A 21,446-nucleotide genomic window follows, 5' to 3' on the forward strand; every position below is an offset into this window, starting at 1 on the left:
GAGATTTTCCATATGCTCCTGCCCTCCCACACATGCATAGCTTCCCCCATTATCTACATCTCTCACCAGAGTGGTACATTTGTTAGAATTGATGAACCTACACATTGACACATAATAATCGCACAAAGTCCACAGTTTACATTAGGGTTCACTCTTGGTGCTGTACATTCTGTGGGTTTGGACAAATGTATAATGACATGTGTCCACCATTATAGTATCATACAGAGTATTTTCAAGGCCCTAAAAATCCTCTGCGCCCTGCCTATTCAACCCTCCCTCCCCCTGCATCCCAGCAATCACTGATTTTTAATTGCCTATCCACAGTTTTGCCTTTTCCAGAACGTCATATAGTTAGAACCATGCAGTATGTAACCTTTTCAGATTGGCTTCTTTTACTTTGTAATATGCATTTAAGGTTCCTCCATGTCTTTTCATGGATAGCTTATTTCTTTTTAGTGCTTTTAGTGCTTTTTAGTGCTGGATCATATGGCAAGTATGTTTAGTTTTGTGAGAAACCGCCAAACTGTCTTCCAAGGTGGCTGTACCCACTTTGCATTCCCTCCAGCACTGAATGAGAGTTCCTATTGTTCCACATTCTTGTCAGCATTTGAGGTTGTCAGTGTTTTGGATTTTGGACATTCTAGTAGGTGTGTAATGATATCTCATTGTGATTTTAGTTTCCACTTCTCTAATGATGTAGAATGTGAAACATCTTTTCATATACTTATTGCCATCTGTATACCTTCTTTGGTGATGTGTCTGCTCATATCTTTTGCCCATTTTTTTAATCAGGTTGTTTGTTTTAGTGTTGAGTTTTAAGAGTTGTTTGTATATTTCCGATGACTGCCCTTTATCAGATATGTGTTTTGCAAATATTTTCTCCTAGTCTATGGCTTGTCTTTTTGTTCTCTTGACAGTGTCTTTTTCAGAGCAGAGTTTTTAATTTGAACGAAGTCCAGTTTATCAATGATTTCTCTCATGGAGTGGTATCTTAAAAGTCATTGCCAAACCCAATATCATATTTTCTTCCAGTTTTACAGCTTTGTATTTTATCTTTGGCTCTATGATCCATTTTGAGTTGTTTTCCTGTAACTGGTATAATGTCTGTGTCTAGATTGAGAGTTTTTATCAGGAATGGGTGCTGGATTTTGTCAAGTGCTTTTTCTGCATCTGTTGATGTGATCATGTGATTTCCTTCTTCTTTAGTCTTCCCTAAAGCAAGGACCCCAAGTTCCCTAAAGCAAGGACCCTAAAGCTTCCCTTTAGCTCCCTTGTGCCAACTTGGGGTCCTTGCTGCCATCACCAGCCCCAGGCATCCACTAATCTACTTTCTATTTCTATAAACTTTTCTTTTCTGGGCATTTCCAACAAATGGGATTATTCAATATGCAGTGTTTTGTGTCTGGCTTCTGTCACTTAGCATAATGTTTTTGAGGTTTATCCATGCTGTAGAATGTATCTCTCTTAAAAAAATATAACAGCTGTTTTATAGTTACTATATATTCGTATACCCTTGCTATATATCAGTATAACTATTAATAAATATTTAACTAGGTAGAAAATAAGACTACACACTATTCAAACTCATCTGTCTATAAGAAAGCCATTTGGTGTGTTTATTACACATGGAATATGATGGTTGTTCTACAGATACTCACAGGCTATTGTCTAGTCAATTGACCTGTAAGAATGATTTTTAAAGTATAAAGTTTTACCAATAGAACACTATTTGGAAAATATAGCTACACCAATATTGATTTACTTTAATAGAATATAGCAATAAAAAACAAAGGAGCAAAACTGCTTCTAGGAGGACATATCATGTTCAGATTTGCATGAGTAACTTCAACTTCCTCCTGAAAATCTAATTAATCTTGTTGAACAAATGGAATACTTAACATCTGAGGTGTCTAAAAACCAGTTTAAAAGCTCCAAGGCTGCCATGGGTTTCAGGAAAACACCTGAAAGTCACAGAATGTTTATGCATATAAACAATTGTACTTACAAATTATCCTCAAGTCTCTTCAAGGATTCCAAAACTAATGAATGAACACTGTCTGCAGAGCAGGATCCAAAGCAATTTAGGTCTGAAATGTATCTAATTTTCATAACCCAGTCATTATGTAGCTTCCTTTTAACACTGAGAATTACAAGAAAAAAAGGGGGTTATGTTAGACTCACAAACACATCATGTTGAGTTTCTCTTTGGTATTTCACTTTTACTTTAACCAAATCGCAGCTCTGAGCTGTGGTAAAGCCTACATGTGTAACACTATCCTATGCATTATACTTTCAATTGTTTAACTATATGATCGTCATCATATTTTAAATGAAAAAATAAAAGTTTATCATCAGATTTTGAGCTATAGATTCAGAATTAGAGGAATAATCTAGAAGAAACCCAATCCAATATTGACATGATCATCCTTACCCTACTGAAGAAATTCTGATCATGCAAATGGAGGACTGTGTTTTATATTGTTTTTTATCTTGTATGAGTCAATTCATTTTCATATTTCCCATGAATACATTCAAAACTGAAGAACTAGGAAGTTTCTAACCCAGATCACTGGTAAAGCTGAGGCTAGGACAGCCTTCAAAGTGTTTGTCAAAGGCTTGCTCATCAGTACACAGGACATTTGAGGGAGAGGTTTAGCACTAGAGGCCAAAACTTCCATAAAATTCTTCTTGTCTTAACCTGGAAGAAGCCATCTTCATGGTATTTTATTTACTCATATTTTATAGTGTATTTGTTTCCTCGTCCACAAACACTTATTGAGCACTTATTGTATCCCAGGTACCAAGGACATAAAGATGATTAAGGTAAAATCCTTATCACCAAGTTCCTTAGATTGTAGTTGAGAAATAGACATATTTATAACTCAAGGCAGGAAAGTTTGACAATATTGGATTAAACAGAGTGGGAGTCGGGGGAGATTTCTTTTTTCCATGCCAGATTGTGTTAAATTTTGAACTCAGGATACTGGCTAGTTCTTTCTTTAATTTCTACAATGTTTTGCTTCAACACTCGGCTTATATATATATATATACACTTTAGTCTCAAATAATTTGTCATGTATATAATGATCAGCTGCATGATTAAATCATCTACAAAAGAACCAGTATGAATTAGCATTCATTTAACTGTACTCACATTCTTCAAATTCCCCCAATCTCATTTCTAATATATCTGTCTAATGGAAGCAGAGATGGAAAACAGGCCATGGAATTTTCTGACATGTGATGCACATCTCAGTAAAGAGAAGATTCATGTCTCAGCATCTATTCTAAGAGCCTATCATAATTGGAATAAAGTGCTTGATAGTAAATAGAGCAGCACATCACATACTGGGAAACTCCCACATCAGAGTTTAATACTTTGGTGGAACTAAGTAATACTGCTAATATATGAAGGATGGAAAATGGAGCCAGATAAACATTGTGTCATTCTTAGGGTTTCAGCAATGGGCTAGTCTTAATTCCGTTGTAGCAATAGATGTAATGAGCTTTGAATTACATATTCTATCTCTGGAATAAAATATTTGCTATATTAATAACAAAATATAATCCTGTATTTTTCAAAGTTTTTTTCTTATTCTAAAAGGAAAATTTTGTTTGTACAAAATTTAGGAAGTAGAAAACCATAGAGAAGAAAAGAAAAATCACTTCTCTGAAGTTCCAAAGAGAATCATCATTAACATTTTGGGATACTTACATTCAATATTTTTCTTTCTAAGTAGAAATACGCAGACATACAAATGGACACATATACATACTGACACGTATACATAAATAAAACTGGATTCAATGTACATAAAAAAATAAGAAGTTTTTTACTTAATATTATATTATGAACATTTTCCATATTATTAAATATCTTTCAAAATATAATTTAATGGAGATGTATGGCATTCTCTAATATGGTTATACTATGATTTACTGAATGCCCTTAATGCCTTAAATATTTTTTAGGACTCTGACAAAAAATGAAATTTACATATAAATGTATTACACATGTATGGACATATTTATAAAATATGTAATTATATTTGTAGAATTTATATTATATCACACATTTATATAATACCTGAATTATTTATTTAAATGATTACTTATTTAAGTTAATCATTCCCCTATTGTTGGACACTAGATATTTTATTATTAGAAATAATGCTGTGATAATCATACTTATATTTTTAAACACATGGAGATCACAGGTCTCAATGTATAAATGTTTATTAAGACACCTGATGCATCTGCCCAAATTGCTTTCCAGAAGGGATTCAACTCATACTTCCACCACCAGCAGTATGCGAGAATGCCCATCTCACAACATCATACTCATTTTTAATCTGTTCTAATTTTATGTGAGAAGTTGTATATGATTATAAGTTGTACTTCTTTGATTAATAAAAAGGTTGTATTTAGTATAAAACTTGTATTTCTGCTAATAAAAGTAATCTATGCCTTACTCTAAAAACTTCAAAAACACTACAATTATAAAGCAGACAATAGAAATCACCCATAACCTCATCAGTTGGAAACTGCTCTTAGCATTCTTGCCTGATGATCAGTTTGAAATGTTTATTGACTGCTGTGTGGGCATGTGGGTGAATTAACTGTTCATCGTCTTTGTCAGTTTTTATCTTGAGAAATTATTGTTTTTTAATTGAATTCTAAAACCTATTAAAGATTATTAACCAACTGTCTGTCATATTTGTTATATATATTTATCCCAGTTTGTTATTTACTTTCAAATGTTATCTTTTGATGTGTATAGTCAAATCTATCAAACTTTTTCTTTGAATTCTGTATCCATTGCTTTTATGTTTAGAATTGTCTTCCATATTTAAGTACTAGTAAACAGCCATGTATGTCTTTTATATTTTATTCATGATTTAATTTTTCACTGAATTCATTCAAGTACCTATAGATTTTCATTGTCAGTAGCACTTAAAATAGGAATTTCAGTTGCTAATTTTCCTGTCTGTCTTCCCTATTATACCAGAAGTTCCTTGAGGTAAAAAACATTTCTTTTTCAGCTTTGTATTTAAAATCTCTACCATGGGGTCTGGCATATTATTTTCACTACATAAATACTTGAACAATGTCTATATTAAAACAATTGGATTATTCCCGTAATACCCTTACCTTTTAAAGTTCTTTGAGTCTAACACCTGATATTGTAATTTTTTTTTGGATTTTGCCTGCTTGAGTCCAAAGTCATCACTATTTACTGTGAATTTGTTCACAAAACCACCGTCGTCCCCCAAGAGGATGTCATCTTGGCAGAGCTGGTCAGGCAGAGACACTACACACACACAGAGGAGGCAATGATCCATAGGTTTTATGACAAAATAGTTTTCCTAGAAACAGAAGAACACTTTTAATAAGTTATCGTGTTGCTCTAAATATCTAAATATTAAATTTAAATATTGCTCTTATTATTTGATAAGATTTTACTTTCTGATGTTTCTCATTTTAGATATTCCCACTGTTAAAGGAACTTGAAAGAAACAAAGTTAACTAAGTAGAAGTTAACGAATGAACTTCTCACTTTGAGCCCAACATTGTGCTTTTGGGTGTTTTGTGGGGAAAAAGTGTGAAGTACCTGTCTCTAGCTCAATAAATAATGAGATTTTCTGATGTATTACTGTGAACATTCCTTTCTTGAATTCGTAAGGCAATATTAACAGGAAGCATTAAAAAGTTGAGGTGTTAAAAGACCATTGAAATTAAAATGGATGGTAAATAGGAAAATCTAATATCAAAGTCCCAATTACTTTACAAGGAGAAAAATATCCTAACGTCTACATTTATCCAAAAATATTCAGCAAGCATTTATCAAGCTGACTCTATATTATTGAACTGGGTTCACTAAGCTATATGGCCATTGTTTTCCTGGAGCTTAATTTCTACCTAAGGAGAAGAAAAAAGTATTTAAAAATTTTTAAATTTGTTTTGTTTCCTATAGAATCAGTGAGACTTGAGCATATTTAGAGGTTCATTCAGTCTTTCAACAAATATTTATTGAGCACCTACAACATGGCAAGAACCATTCTAGGCATGGGCTTATGGTGATGAACAAAAATTTCTGACTTTGTGGAGCTACTGTCCTAGTTGGGGGAGACAGATGAATTAAACAGATAATTCCAGATAATGGGATGTGCACTTAAAAACATAAGCCAGAGCGCTGTGATAAAGAGTGACTTAAGAGGTCATTTTGGGTCCCATGGTCAGGGAAGGTGACCTTGGATCTGGGACCTGAATTGGTTGAGAGGAAGATTCAGAAGAGGTTGAAAAGAAGGATCCTAGGAGAAGAGATTAATGTCAAAAAAGATAGAAAGGGAAAAGGCTATGGAGTCTTGTCCTGGACAAGGCAGGAGGGGATGGGGGGGTGTCAGATACAGGGAGTGTCAGATATTTTGTCTTTAGAGAGAGGAAGGAAGAAAGAAAGGAAGTAGTGTTGTATTGTTAGTTAAAGCTGTAGGTGGAGGGCTGGAATTTGAAAGAGGACAAGCCTTTCAGACTCAGTATTCTCAGAAACAGGAAGAAGTTCACCTGTCGAAAGGGCAAGGGCTTGAGAAGAATAATGGAATTTGGAATACTTGCCAGGAGTGGGAAAGTGAGTTGGCAAGAATCAGAAAGAGATTGATAAATGCCCCTGAGTGCTCAGGTGAGTCTGCAGACCCTGAATTTGTAGTGATGACAAATAGTGTGGCTCTGAGTTTTTCTCTAGCAGTGCTTAGCCACTGCAAAGGAGCAAAGAAGGGCTATAGCATCTATCCGAGATTCAAGTTTTGAAGGACAGAGATTTAAGAGATGATCCATCCAGGAGGTAATGTGAGAAGGGAAAGAGGGAAGAAGCAGGGGTACTGAAGAGTGGAAGAAGATGCTTTCAATGAACTGGAGGCTTCTATGAGATTGAAAAGCAAGAGTGAAAACAGGAGAGAGCGGGAAGGAAAAGAAGTTGTAATCAAACTATACGACATGAGATAGTGACACATCACATAATAAAATACATTAAGCAAACAGCTGCCTTCTTTAAAATCATCTTGGTATAATTAGTTGGCCAATATTGTAGACAAGAATAGGAAGTTTACTATTTTACTGAGACTAGTATGGCACAGAGGAAGGTTAAATTATTTGTTAATCCTACATGTCCTTCAAAGTCAGCCTGCTTCCTGAGGACGTTTTTATAATAACCCCAATGCTTAGTGATCGCTCCTCTCCCTGAGTACCTGTTCTTTTTTACTTTACTTTTTTGCTATACCATTATATTATATATTATGTTTGTTTGTGAGAATCTTCAAGACTGAGTTTTGTTTGAGTGTAGGGAACATGTTCATTACTTCTATATGTCTACAGATGCTCAATAAATATTGTAAATTGGTTAAGTGGTAACATATCACTAACTGAGGAGATTAACATTAACATCTGCCCATTCGATTTTTTGCCAGGATTATGCATTTGATTTTAGTAGTTTTCTTGCCAAATGAAGCTGGACTGAAGAGAAAGGCTTTGAACTGGTTAACATGAGTATAACCAAAAAGATAATACGTGGATTCAGAGAAAGATATAAAAGAAGAAAGGAACTAATCATTCTCTCTCAAAAACAAAACAAATTAAACATACACTAAATGGAAAGAATGTTCCCTTTTAATTAAGACTCACAGAATATTGATGCTGGACTTGATTATCTTAGTTAAACTCCCTCATTTTATATATGAGGAAACTGATGTTCAATAGAGAAAGTGTGTTGCTCATTTCCTCCCAGTATGGAAAAGACAATCCAATTTCTTTGAGTATCTCTTGGCACAGTACCTGGCTGCTCCCTTGAGCTTTATGATCCCAGACAATAATGGTCCTTTCAGTAGTAGCTACAATTCGTTTCAGCTGAGAGAGGTAATCACAACCTGTAATCCAGGAGGTATCCTGATAGAAAAGCATAGGATTGGCATGTTGTGTTTTGGAGTATATTGTGTTTTGTTTTATCACACAATGGTGGCTACTAAAAGAGCAGATTACTTACATTAAAAGCCCCATTTTGCCCCCTTATTTGCAGAGGAGCCACACAAGGTCTCTTCTTCAATGTCCTGAGAAGAAGCTTCCATCTTTTTCCCTTTCACCCTCAGCCTGAGTTTCTCAGAACCATCATCTGGAGAATGACACAGCTAGAGCCTGGCACAGCTCTCTGGAAGCACACAGCCACTGACCAAGCAGTCATCTTTATGCACTGTTCTTTTACATGAGAACACTTCTGCACAGGAGATCAGTGGGACTAGATTTAGGGCACCGATTAAGTGAGTTTTCTGGCCCTGTCCTCATGCTTAAATTTTTTAGCTGGAAAAGACCTTGGTGGTCATCTGGTCAGTGATCAAGTTGAGGTCAGTGAGTCTGCCTTGTGCTTTCCTAAAGTCACCAGATTGGCATGGCTAGGATCCATAATATCTCTGACAACACACTACTTTACGAGAACAATGGCTCCCACTCGTGAGTGTCTTCTGTGCCAGAAACTGCTGCCTGTATTTCAGGCATGCCCTTGAACCTTCTGTAAAACCCGTTAGGAATTTTAAGAAAGTTTAAGAAATGGAGGCTCAGAGACTCCTCTGCTTGGCACCCTCAGTGCATTTCAGTGCATACAAGCAGGGTGAAAGTCAATCCTTCTCCATCTCTCATAAAGCCACGGTGGGATTCTGAGAGCAATTCACCATAGCTTTACAATAGCTGCCACAAGATTACTGTTCCAGTTAGCAATATGGATTAAATAAATTACAATATTGCACTCAAGTTCTTTAATGCTGTTTTCAAGTTTAGAATAAAATGTTTTCAAATAATTTTCACTGGCTATTTCCTTGTTCTCACAACATGGGTTTTGTCTGTCTTTCACTTTCCTCAATAGTGAGCACTTAGAAAAACAGGCGAAGATTTTAAATTGAAGCTTCCAAGGAATAGTCAGCTTCCAAGCAATTCTCTACCATCAAATTAACTCAGAAAGCAAGGTCTGTGTCCTCTTTGCTGTTGCTCAAGCTTTAGTTTGGATCCTAGTCAATAAAGATAAAGCTACAGTCTATGAGAACCTCTTATTCTCAGAGTGTATTCAGACTCTTCATTGAGATTTTGACTAGTTATGGAGGAACCATCATCAATCAGTTTAACTTAATTAGGAATTTTTTTAAAGTACTTACTGTAACATTGGTGCTGGTCTGAACTCTCATCTATAAGAAAAAGGAAGAGAATAATGATCCCCAGCTGGCACTACAATTAAAGATGAAAATGCTGGCTCTAAAGCAACACGGTACCTCCTTGGTTAACCTCACTTGTCATTTCTACCTTCTGTTAGTCTCCTTGTTCCTTCTGCCTCTGAAAAATCTAGCTGTAATCTAGCTCTGTAAAATAATGCACTGTTTGCTTTGGGCAAGTTTATGTTTCCGTGGCTTGTCTTTAAGCCTGGTCACTATGCTCTTAGGCTTAAACTTTATTAGTTATTTGTTCCTTCTATTTGCAAACTGCCTCACATTCTTTAGCTATTCAGAGCAACCTTTGATAACAAAAATTGGGACTGCAAAATAATACTAACAGCAATGGCAAGAACGGTAAACAGGTCAATATGGATATAGATTGATACAGAAAAAAAAAACTTTTCATTTGAGTTATCTCTCAAGTTACTGAGATTTAAGAACATTCTATCCAGTGGGCTTTCTCTTTTATTCAATAAATATGTATTGAATGAATATCATATCCTAAGTACTATGCTGGCTGAGAATCATAGATTTATCCAAGCAGAGCTAGTATGTATTACTTGAGCAGCCTCTTATACCCTTAAAGCATGTTAAATGCTCCCAAGGTAAAGGTTAGTGTCTGAAATATATTAATGACCTAGTTTCTTTTGCATGCTCTAATGGTCTTGGGGAAAGTCTAGAAAATGGCTGCCCAGAAGGATGGCTCATGTGAAAAGGAGAAAAAGTAAATCGAGATTACTAAAACTGTTAGTTCTGGTCATCACAGACTGTCTTTCATCTGAAGAGTTCAAAAATGCTTTTCCAACCGGGACTTTTTTCTAGATGGAAAAAATAAAGGGCTCAAAGAAATTCCTCCTCTATTTCTCTATCTCTATCTTTAGTGGAAGTCACTTGTTTAAAATTATCTTATCTGCTCTAAAATTTTTATAATCCTTATATATCTTCTGAATTTTCTAAATCTAGCCTTTTTGTAGGAACTTTCATTAATGACATTTACAGTCTACATCACCAAGCCCTCCAGCGAGCACCATGAAAATCCTTAAATGTATTTATTCTACCTCAGATAGAGCCTAAACTGTGGGTGTAAGATATTTTGCATTATTAATGGCTATCTTTTAATAAATTATTCCTGTGACCTACCCTGCCAAATTACTTTTCTCACAGAATGTACCATCCTATTTTTAAGGCATGCAGCATTCAAAATACTATTTATTCCTGGAGTACCAAATCTTTAAATAGAAACAGGTGGTGAGCATCTGCATGTTCGTGAGTACACATGTGTGCGCCTATAAGCATGTGTGAGTGAGTGTGTGTGTGAGTGTGAGGGAGAGAGAGGGAGAGAGAGAGAGAGAGAGACATATCTGGAAATATGATAATGCCCTCTCACTTATTTCACATAATCCTGAACTATTTCATTATGAAGATCATAATTTTCCTCCTCACTGTTTTTCTTTAGATACCATGTTAGTTCTATTTTTGAGGAAATAAAGGTAAAAAATGAGAAGGGAATTAATGCATCGAGAAAAGAGTGATCAAGGAAGGTTTTCACACTTCAATGAGGCAAATCCATTTTTATTTTCACATTATTTGTTCATAATTGTAATTGCCAACATTTACTAAGTGCTTACAATGATGTTAAGTGCTTTATGTTGATTAACTCATGTAAACAGCACAACTACATAGGGAGGGATATTCTCTGGTTTGGATGAGGAGCAACTGGGGCCTGGATATAAAAAGTAACATGCACAGCTGGCAGTGTGGAGGCAAAGCCAGTCTCCACGCCCATGCTCAGAATCTCCTGCTGCACCTCTGGGTGCAGGCCACCCTCTCTGACACGATCTGGCTGCCTATGATGGAAATCACTGAAAGGCTGAAAATTATTGTTGAAATTTTAATCATGTGATGATCATTTTAAATATATTTTATTTGTATAAAGCTTGCCTCTACTTGGAAATAAACTAATAATTGGACCAATTTTTTGATATTTAACACCAAACATTTATTTTCATGGTGAAATATGATATAGATGATATCATCTTACATTCCATGAAAATCTCTCATATTTTGAAAATAGAAGTCCAAAACATAAATTTAGAAAGAAATGACAATAATAGCAATGCCTTAAAATGTTTCCAACATTCATTATCTCATTTGAAATTCACTACAATCCTCTGAGGGAGAGGAGACTGATCCTATTGTCTTCATTTTACAGATATGAAAAAAAGAGACGTGAAAATATACAAGTTGGCTCATTAAGTTCCCTACTTAACATCTAGGCTGTTAAAATAGAGGAGCTAGAATTTGAGCCTTGTTTTTAACTTCAAGTACAAGGTTCTTGTTGGGACCTTTTATTACTTGGTAGTATTATGACAAAATCACTTGGCTTGTGAGTGTTTATGATGTTATCTGAGAAATTATCCAGGATCATCCTTAATTATGCTGATGCCACATGGTTCAATATGACACCCCAAGGAACAATGTCAAATGCAGTTATCAAAACCTCAAAAACTGCTGTGGGGTTCAGCGAGCTCCTCGTTTTAGTAATACTTGGTTTTTTTTTTTCTGGAATAACTGAAATATGGCTATGGTTTCTGCTGCATCTGATACATAGGCATAATGCATAGACAAAACAAAAGAGAGGAAGGAAGGAAGAAAGGAGGGAGGAAGGAATCCAAGCTTTCAAATTACCTGGCTATTAAAAACTGTTATCAATCCTTTCTGAGAAGCTGTTACTAGTAAATCCAGCTGAGGAATCTTGACAATGCACTTAATCACATCGCGTCTTCTACTACCTGTTGATGGCACAACACTCGTTTCAACTCCTAGCAGTAAAGATCCTAAAAGTCACTTGTTAGTTTTATTTAAAAAAAAGAGAAAGGAAGCAACCAACTTTTTGCTAGAAAGACTTTAGTTACTTAAAAATTAAAGTGGAATAAAACCAAAAAATGAACAACTATTGCTTTTTAATTATCCTTAGAGATAGTAATCTGACGTTATAGTGCTTTCCAACTAAACATGGTGCATGAATTCCCAGAGAAAATGTAAGATCATACCCCATCCCACCTCCACGTGTACATTTCAGAGAATGAGTTTTCCAAATGTCTTTTAGAATCATTTCTATTTTAAGATCTTCACATCTCAGGAGCTCTTTCTTTAAACTATCACCATGTGATTTACACAGAATAAAAACCTAATACTATCTCAGGCTTTCCAGTACAAAAGAATGAAACTACTTTAATACTGTTTTTAAGGTTTTTTTTTTTCTTTTTTTTACTTTATGCATTTTGAAAAAAACACTTTCAAGTTTCTTTGCCTATGTGCTGAATGATAAAGCCACACATACTGGGCCTCTTCCCAGGATGATTTAAATCAAGTTTTTATAATTGTAAATTCTTAGAGAGGAAAAGCAAGTGGACAAATCTCACACTCCAGTATTATCCCCCTAATTCATGCATTCTCAACAGAGAAATTATTGCTCCCAAAGGGGTACAAATTGGTTCTTGGGCAGGGGGTGGTGGTGGCAGTGGTGTGTGAATGAGTTTTACTCTCTGTGTCAAAAGCTCAGATATACATACAGTACATAGACTGATATACAGTATATCTGAGGTATTAAAATGTCTAGGGTTCAGGGGGAAGGAGGTTGAGAGGGGATTTGGGATGAGATTAGGAAAGAAGGTCCAAAAGATTCCTTGGAGGGGTCAATAATGAAAAAACAGGCACAGAATATTATTTTATTCCAAGCCACCATCATTCTCTCTGCTTCAACTCCTTCCCCACTATAGACCATTTTTATCACAGAAGCCAGAACATTTGAAGGGTAACTCAGGCCAGGCCTCTCTCCTCTCTGCAGCCTTCTCACAGCTTTCTGTCTCACTCAGAAGTCTTTAGCATGTCCACAAGTCCTTGGACATCTGTGCCTATGCCACTGTTGCCTCTCTAACCTCATCTTCTACTACTGTCCCCCTACCACTCCACTCCAGCATGAAGTGTGTGGTTCGCTCTCATATCTCCTTCAGGTTTTCCCCAACTACCCTATTTAAAATCTCTCCAAACCAGCTTCTTCCCACACTCCTGTTTTATTTTTCTCCACAGTCTGCCTACTTTATTATTTTTTCTGTAGCACTTAATTTACTTGTTTGATTTTTTTATTGTCTATCTCTCCCCATTAGAATGTAGACTCCATGGCGTCAGGGATTTATGATTGTTTGTTCATTGCTGTATCCCCAGCACTTAGAAAGTTACTCGGCCCACAAAGTAGACCTTAACGATTATTTGCTGAGTGAATAAACAAGTTACAGAACCCAACTGCTATCTATAAAGATGCTTTCAAAGTTCTAATTTAGGATGCCAGCAACATATTTCCCTTACTCACTGGCCACTCTTCACTCAGTGATGACAGAAGCAGGGATAGCTCCCTTGCTTCTGTTCTTTGATGATAGTTCCCATGGAGGGACCCAGAGGTTAGGCTCTGGTGAGGCCTATGGTTGGGCTAAGGAAGGGTCAAAAACAAGGGTGGGTTTTGCTCACAAAGGACTGGGTTTTTTTTTTTTTTCTTTTAAGGAACACCAGATTTGACCTAGACTATGCCCTTCATCTCAGAATTTGCTATGAAATGCTGGAGGACGGGGCAGATTCCAGGGTTTGCCTTTCCTCACCTTGGACTTCTTCCTCCCTGTAGGGAAGAAAGGAAAGAAAACCCAAGTTGTCAATAGTGGAGAGGGAAATGAGTTCCTGGGGTCCAGTTTCAAATTTTAAAACAAATGACATATGTAAACTGGAGACCTCTTAATCTGAGGTAACACTCCTCTGTGATTGGCACAAATTTACAGTTTTAGAGGTGTAGGGTTAAACCTCCATAAGATAATTAAGGGTGAGGACATGGGAAAGACTTCTAATAAGTGAAAACTTGAAAATTCAATTTTAAGAATATTTATTTTTAAAAATATGATCCATTTGGTACCAAAGCATGCATTATTGAGGTGACATTGTAGAGAGCTTTAACTTAAGATCTGAACCTCTTCAGGAAAATGGGAATTTCCCTCCCTAACATACCTTACTTAGTGTCCTTCAGAGCAATGATATTTCCAACTCAACTGCAAGTTTCTTCTGATATTGCATTCGAAACTGTCACTCCCCTTTCTTGTTATAAAGTATTGATCAAGTAAATAAGATGAAAAATGGTTTAATGGAAATGTTATAGTCCCAATATTTATTTTTGAGAAAATATTAAAACCCACATTAATCTGTTAGGGAAATTTAAATTATCACCTGAAATTACAACTCGTTGTTTTCTAGAAACGAGGAAAACCAAATTTTCTTCATCCATTTGCGAAGTAAGAGAATCTTCTTCAGAGGAGAAGTATCCAAAGATCTAAAATCCCAAACAACACATATAAACATGCACAATATCTCAGAAATGGCTGTAAAGTAAGAGATTTAATGTTGGTTGAATTTGAAGTCTTAATTTGGACTAACAATCAACAGCTTGATTTATAAATATCAAGGGGTTCTGATATAAATATCAGAAGGCAGTTTAATGTATTCAACATACCGCATGCTGCTGGTGCATGATTTTTGAGCAGTCATTGATTTTTCTCTCCAATAGATAAACTGATGTACTCGGCTGGTGTCCTTGCTCAGACTGATAGTTCAATTAGGAGGTGGCACTTGTTTGGAAATCAAATCAGCCTCCATCAGACAGGCTCTCAGCTGAAAATCCTGACAATGAATTTGGCCACTCTCAAATAACTATTCCTACCCATTTTCCATAAATCTTCCTGAACAAGATTTTTCATTCCCTTTTCGGGGGAATTTTGGAATTTTACTGTTCCAAATCCTATCCTCCAGGTGTTGCATGAAAATTAATTACTATGAAAAGATATCTTGAAGTAAAAAAGTGCATTTTATTTGTGAATAAATTGTCAGATTATGTAATTCCAAGGAATTTGAAAAATAAGATAGCTGTTTTTCAGCTGTCTATGAATAAGCAGAAATAAAGTCCTTAGAAGTTAATGACACACTGTATTTCTTATAAACTTGAGACTAGTTGGTGCTTGGTAGTGAATAAACAGAATGAGCTTCTGAAATTCAAGTGTGCATGCAAACCACTGGGATCCTACTAAAGTGCAGCTCTGACTCGTAGGCCTGGGAGTGTGCATTTCTAAGAAGCTCCCCATGAGGGACCACACTTTCCATATAAAGGACCTAGTGACTAAATGAGTCAATTGAAAATAAATCAAAACCAACTATATATCAGTTTGTTTTAATAACATTTGTCTATTTTGATGCTAGATGATGGCTTAGCATTAGGTGTTAACATGTCCTTTCATCAGTTGGTTTACAAATGTTACTACTTCCTCCTTTACATTCTCCCCCATCCAAACCTAACAACATAAACCAGCTGCCTTAATAATTTCCTACAATTAGATTTCATTCTTTGGGAAGATGAAGATTATCAAAGACTCTCTTGTATTTTCCAGTTTTCTTCCCACCAGCAAAAGCAGTATTCAATTAAAAGCTTAAGTAATTTATTATCTTCTCAGAAATTGCCACTAATTTTCCATGAGTACAGAACCTCTGCATTTAGTATCTAATTACCTCTGAAGGACTGAGAAAAGAGAAAGCAGAGAGCTTTCAATAGATCTCTGTTGGAGCGGACAGGAATCTTTTGTCCCTGCAACTTCCTGCCATCACTGATTGATGCATTACCCAGTTAATAGACATACATTGATCTGCAACTTAAACCTTGTTGGGGCCCAGAGTAGGCCAACCCAAAATGTGTGCCAGTGGCATATCGATTATTATGAATTAAAGTTACTTAAGAAACAGCCAACACAAGAGGGACACTCTGATCCTCCTGTCTCCCTGAAAACAGGAAATAAAGCTTTTGTGTGAAAGGTACACTCCCTTTCACTTTCACATGAAAGGATGTACCAGCCTGCATCCAGAGGTAGAAGGGACACCCTTATTGACAAAGAGAGAGAATTTGTGCCTAGAAGGGAGAAGCCTATATAAACAAACCTTGTTATTTCTTTAATTTACTACCCCAAGCCCAAACTCTGTTATATTCTTTACTAATGGGCACCCCACATCTAAATTTCTTTGTCCTCTCAATTCCTCACAAATTTATTGTTTCTTTGTCTAAAAAGTACAAAAAGCTGCCCGCTTTGGCCACTTCTTAGATCCTATTTCTGGGACATCCCTGTGCATAAATTAAAATTTCTTTTTCTCATGTTAATCTGTCTTGTGTAAATTTTATTGTTAATCCAGTCACAAGAACTCAAGAGGTTAGAGGGGAAAATTTCCCCCTCTCCAACATTCTGTATCATTTAAAAAAAAAAGTTATTGAAGTATAGTTGATTTACAATGTTGTGTTAATTTCTGCTGTACAGCAAAATGACTCAGTTATACATATATATTCTTTTTCATATTCTTTTCCATTCTGGTTTATCACAGAATATTGAATATAGTTCCCTGATATCCTGTATCATTTGAACCCACAATATGGCCTTATGGCAAGAGCATGCACTGTGGAATCAGAGAGTCCAGTGTTTGAGTTCAGACTCTCCAACTGATTGGTACTTAGAACTTGGATAAATACATTTAGCTCCTTAAGTCTCAATTTTCTCATCAGCAGAATAAAAGGTCAAACTTCTGAGGGCATTTTTTAATGGTGGTTAAATGATGTAACATGTGTAGAGCATTTCGCACTGTGTCTGGAATATAATAATTGTTCTTAAAATATTAGCTATAATTATCATTAGAAAGCCTAGATTAAGAAGGTCTCATGGAAGAGAGGAAAAAAATCATAAATTATATCAAGACCATAACCACTAATGAGAAAATTAGGCTCTCTCTGGAGATAGTACTTTAAAACTGTCAGTCCACTTGGGAGTGGAAACATTTCTTCTAAAAGAAAAAGACGAGTCAGATGGGTACTGCAGTAAATTGATGTGTGTGGAACCTCACTGGGAAAGATTTATATGACTCCTCGGCCAGTCAGAACTAAGAGGGAAATTCAGCCTCTTGCCCTTCCTCATTTATCAGATCCCTGCAGCCTTCACTTCCTTTCTTTCTTTTTTTTTTTTTTTAAAGAAGATGTTGGGGGTAGGAGTTTATTAATTAATTTATTTATTTTTGCTGTGTTGGGTCTTCGTTTCTGTGCGAGGGCTTTCTGTAGTTGTGGCAAGTGGGGGCCACTCTTCATCGCGGTGCGTGGGCCTCACTATCTCACTATCGCAGCCTCTCTTGTTGCGGAGCACAGGCTCCAGACGCGTAAGCTCAGTAGTTGTGGCTCACGGGCCTAGTTTCTCCGCGGCACGTGAGATTCTCCCAGACCAGGGTTCGAACCCGTGTCCCCTGCATTAGCAGGCAGACTCTCAACCACTGCGCCACCAGGGAAGCCCTTCATTTCCTTTCTTACTCAGTTTAGAATCTGTGGTCTGTCACTTCAATTCCACATTTCCACAGTCCTCCATCCTTTTCTACCACTGCATTGGCCTGGCAGGAAACCCAACTCCTACTTGGGTGCAAGGAAGCCAACTGCTTGTGCTCCTTGCACCCCAATTACTGTGGCAGATCAGCCACAGAAAAAGTCTCCCAGCCCTATGGATGGGGCCATGAATCATTCACGAGCTCCAGCCTCCTGGGTCTTCAGTGCCACCCATGCTTCTCTGAGCTCCAGCCTCCTGGGTGATCTTGTATTACATTGTCCACAAAAGCAACGTCAAACCTTCTCCAGTCTTATCAAACATGTGCTCCTTGTTACTCTGCAGCTGGCCTCATTTCCTACTTCAGATGATAGTAGAAGTCTCCAGACAAGAGCTTTCTTAGTATTTCCTGCCACCCTATTCAAAACTTAACCTGGTTTTGGATTCATTCTTTCTTCCCTTCTCCCTTTTAAAGGAAGATGTGTTTCTCCTTTCCTAGACTCATCCCTCTACGTATTCTTTGCAACTCGTCCCCTTTCATCTTCAGAGATTGGCTCTTTTCTCTCTCTTTCTACCGCCTTCCTTTCAGCATGCGGGAATCTCTCTCATCTTAAAAACAAAAATACAGGGGCTTCCCTGGTGGCGCAGTGGTTGAGAATCTGCCTGCTAATGCAGGGAACACGTGTTTGAGCCCTGGTCTGGGAGGATCCCACGTGCCGCGGAGCAACTAGGCCCGTGAGCCACAACTACTGAGCCTGCGCGTCTGGAGCCTGTGCTCCGCAACAAGAGAGGCCGCGATAGTGAGAGGCCCGCACACCACGATGAAGAGTGGCCCCCGCTTGCCACAACTAGAGAAAGTCCTCGCACAGAAATGAAGACCCAACACAGCAAAAATAAATAAATTAATTAATTAATAAACTCCTACCCCCAACACCTTCAAAAAAAAAAATACAGCAAACCTTCCAAAGGTAATTATAATTATAGATCATAGTCCTTAGTCCTTTTCTTGCTTTCCTCTTCTCCAGCTTCCTACTCCCAATATTGCAACCTCCTTCCATTGCTGTTAAGTTTGGATTCCTCTTGTAGCTACAGTTTGCTTTTTGCTGGTTGTAACAACAGACACTCTTTCTGATCTTTGACAGTCTCCCCTCTGTATTAGTTTCCTATTGCTGTGGAAGTAAATTACCACAAACAAAGTGTGCTAAAACAACACTCATGTATTAGCTCATAGTTTCACGGGTTAGAAGTCCAACATGGGTCTCACATGGCAAAATCAAGATGTCAATAGAGACGCATTCTTTACTGAAGGCTTGGGATAGAGTCTGCTTCTAAGCTCGTTCAGGTGCTTGGCCCGAGGTCCTCATTTCCTTGCTGGTTGTCAGATGGGGCTGCCCTTACCTTTTAGATGCCTCTCTTCAGTCCTGCTACATGGGGCCCTGCATCTCAGCACAAGCAATGGTACTTAAATTCTCCACATTTAGAATCTTCTTCTCTTTTTAAGGACTTACGTGATTACATTGGGCCCACCCGGATAATCCAGGACAATCTCCCTATCTTAAGGTAATTAATTAGTCATCTTAATTGCATCTGCAAAGTCCCTTCACAGCAGTACCTAAATTACTTTGATATTTGATTGGATAACCAGGGGACAGGAATCTTGGGGCAGGTAGCTGGGGTGGGGGACACCTTTTTAGCATTCTGCCTATCACATCCTCCTTTTATAAATGCATTTCAGTACAGTAAGTTATTTGTGCAAAATACAGCAAAAACACCAATATTAGCAGCCAATTTAACCTCAGATAATAGTGTGAGAGAATTTTCAGATAATAATGTGAAATGACAAAGGGAATTAATATTTCCACGTTAATGTCCTCTTTGCAAGTTCAAAACTGTCCACTGAGCACTTAGCTTCCTTCCCAGATGGCACATCAGCCATGCAATCTGTCATACATGTGGTTTACAGTCACATCTATGATAGGTGCCATCCTGTACAACATCTGCTCTTATGGAAATCATACATTTTGCTATTTTTAAGCTTATAGTGACACAATACTACAATGCTTACCATAAGCAATTTCCAAGGAACACTAAAAATATCAAATTACTAAAATTTATTGAGGAAAAATTTAAGAGACATTATAGCAGATAAACTCCTTCCGAAGAGACAGCTAAAGTTATTACATTTTGAAAGGAAATGTTTCAAATAATGTTTTTAAAGAGGAGAAAATATCTCCTTTCTTGTGATGGGCTATAGCCTCATGGATCTCAAATTTCTCTTTCAGTAGTTTAAATTTCAGTCTAGTAACTGTGACATGCTTAGAGTATTTTATGACTATTAATGATGCTTTAGAGTATTAATTTTATTTTAACTTTGTTATTTCAAGGGCTTGCTCCACGCATTAAGTAATCCATCTTTTTAACTACACTTTTTTTTTTTTCAGATTACATAAGGAACACATGTTCAATGTAGAATATTTGGAGAAAATAAAAAGCAGAGGAAAATAAAAATCAGTAGGCAACTCATTTTTTAACCTATCCTGGAGCATTCTTTTCACATTTTTGAAGTCAGCAAATAGTTGTAGATTTATAGTAGTTCATTTTAAATTCACTTTGGGGGAACACAGTTATAGGCATCCCAGATGGTGCTACATGGCTCTTCTTTGAATTAACTGGGTGTGCTCCTGGAAGGAACATGTTTATGAATTGCCCACTGGAAATTTAGACTAACACACTATTGTAGGAAAAGACGATTGTATCAATACCAGAATCTTCTACTGACTGGCTTTATAAATTTAAGACAATCACATTTCTTTAGATTTCTTTACATCTAATTTCTCTCACTATAAATTAAAGGGGCAGGTCCAGATGATAGTTGAGTTATAAGGTTTCATTATTCTATAAGTATCAATTTTTTCAAGTACATTTGCATCTAAAACCTAGGAAAAGAAAGTATACCTTTTTGTGCCATTGCTACAACAAAGAGATTTATATCCAATCAGGTTTGTATGTTTGTGCCAGACTTCAAAAGAATAAACCTAGTTTGTACTACCTGATAAGATTGACTGTCTGATAAAAAAGACTAATTTCATTTCACACTGAAATGAAATTAGTCTTCCAGCATTGAATTTCCATTTTACGGATGACAGATCTGAAGCCCAGAAAGGCTAGGTCACATGGCTTGAAATAGAAATGCCTCTTAGGAGCACTGGCACAGATAGTTTGTGAGGAAAATGACAGAAAAATAAAAAACTTCCTGCACCATTTTTTCAAAGTTATTCTTCATATACATACAGTGTGCCAGAGGCTGGTCACAAATTTTTCTAAAACTTGCATATAATTTATAGGAACCCAAGGGATGTAACAGGATAATGTAATTTGAAATTGCTATATAGAGAGGGAGAAAATCTCAACTCCAAGACCGAAACCAATTTTTTTGTGTGGCTTTAGACAAGTCAGTTAACCTTTCTGTGCTTCATTTTCTTCCTCTTTATTATTGCAATAATATTATCCTCCATAATCTACATCATGGGGCTGTTGTGAAGATTAAATGAGAACATGCATGGGAGGTTTTGGAAAAAAAAGTAAGATGATCATGATGTTCTAGCTGAAAAGGGAAAGAGAAGGAGAAAAAGAAGGAATGGATGAGGGAGACACTGAGGCTCAATTTCCTCATCTACACCATGAAAAGTCTGAATTTAGTTTTTTTTGTTGTTGTTTTTGTTTTTTGGGGTTGTTTTGTTTTGTTTTTTTACAAGGACAAGAAAGTGCTTTATTT

At 36.6% G+C, this 21,446-nt stretch overlaps 1 protein-coding gene across 1 annotated transcript in view; it reads right to left on the bottom strand.

Annotated features, from left to right (window-relative positions):
- Window positions 1-21,446, bottom strand: part of WDR64 (WD repeat domain 64) — a 149,971-nt gene that overhangs the window by 111,592 nt on the left and 16,933 nt on the right. Inside the window, exons 3-8 of the mRNA XM_033851972.2 lie at window positions 14,511-14,613; window positions 11,931-12,034; window positions 9,189-9,218; window positions 7,825-7,935; window positions 5,152-5,366; window positions 2,006-2,140 (exon numbers count right to left, since the gene is read on the bottom strand). Of these exons, the coding sequence (XP_033707863.1) occupies window positions 2,006-2,140; window positions 5,152-5,366; window positions 7,825-7,935; window positions 9,189-9,218; window positions 11,931-12,034; window positions 14,511-14,613 (698 nt within the window). The remainder of the gene's footprint in view (window positions 1-2,005; window positions 2,141-5,151; window positions 5,367-7,824; window positions 7,936-9,188; window positions 9,219-11,930; window positions 12,035-14,510; window positions 14,614-21,446) is intronic.

Source organism: Tursiops truncatus, chromosome 1 (genome assembly GCF_011762595.2).
Source record: "Tursiops truncatus isolate mTurTru1 chromosome 1, mTurTru1.mat.Y, whole genome shotgun sequence".
Classification (NCBI taxonomy): domain Eukaryota; kingdom Metazoa; phylum Chordata; class Mammalia; order Artiodactyla; family Delphinidae; genus Tursiops; species Tursiops truncatus.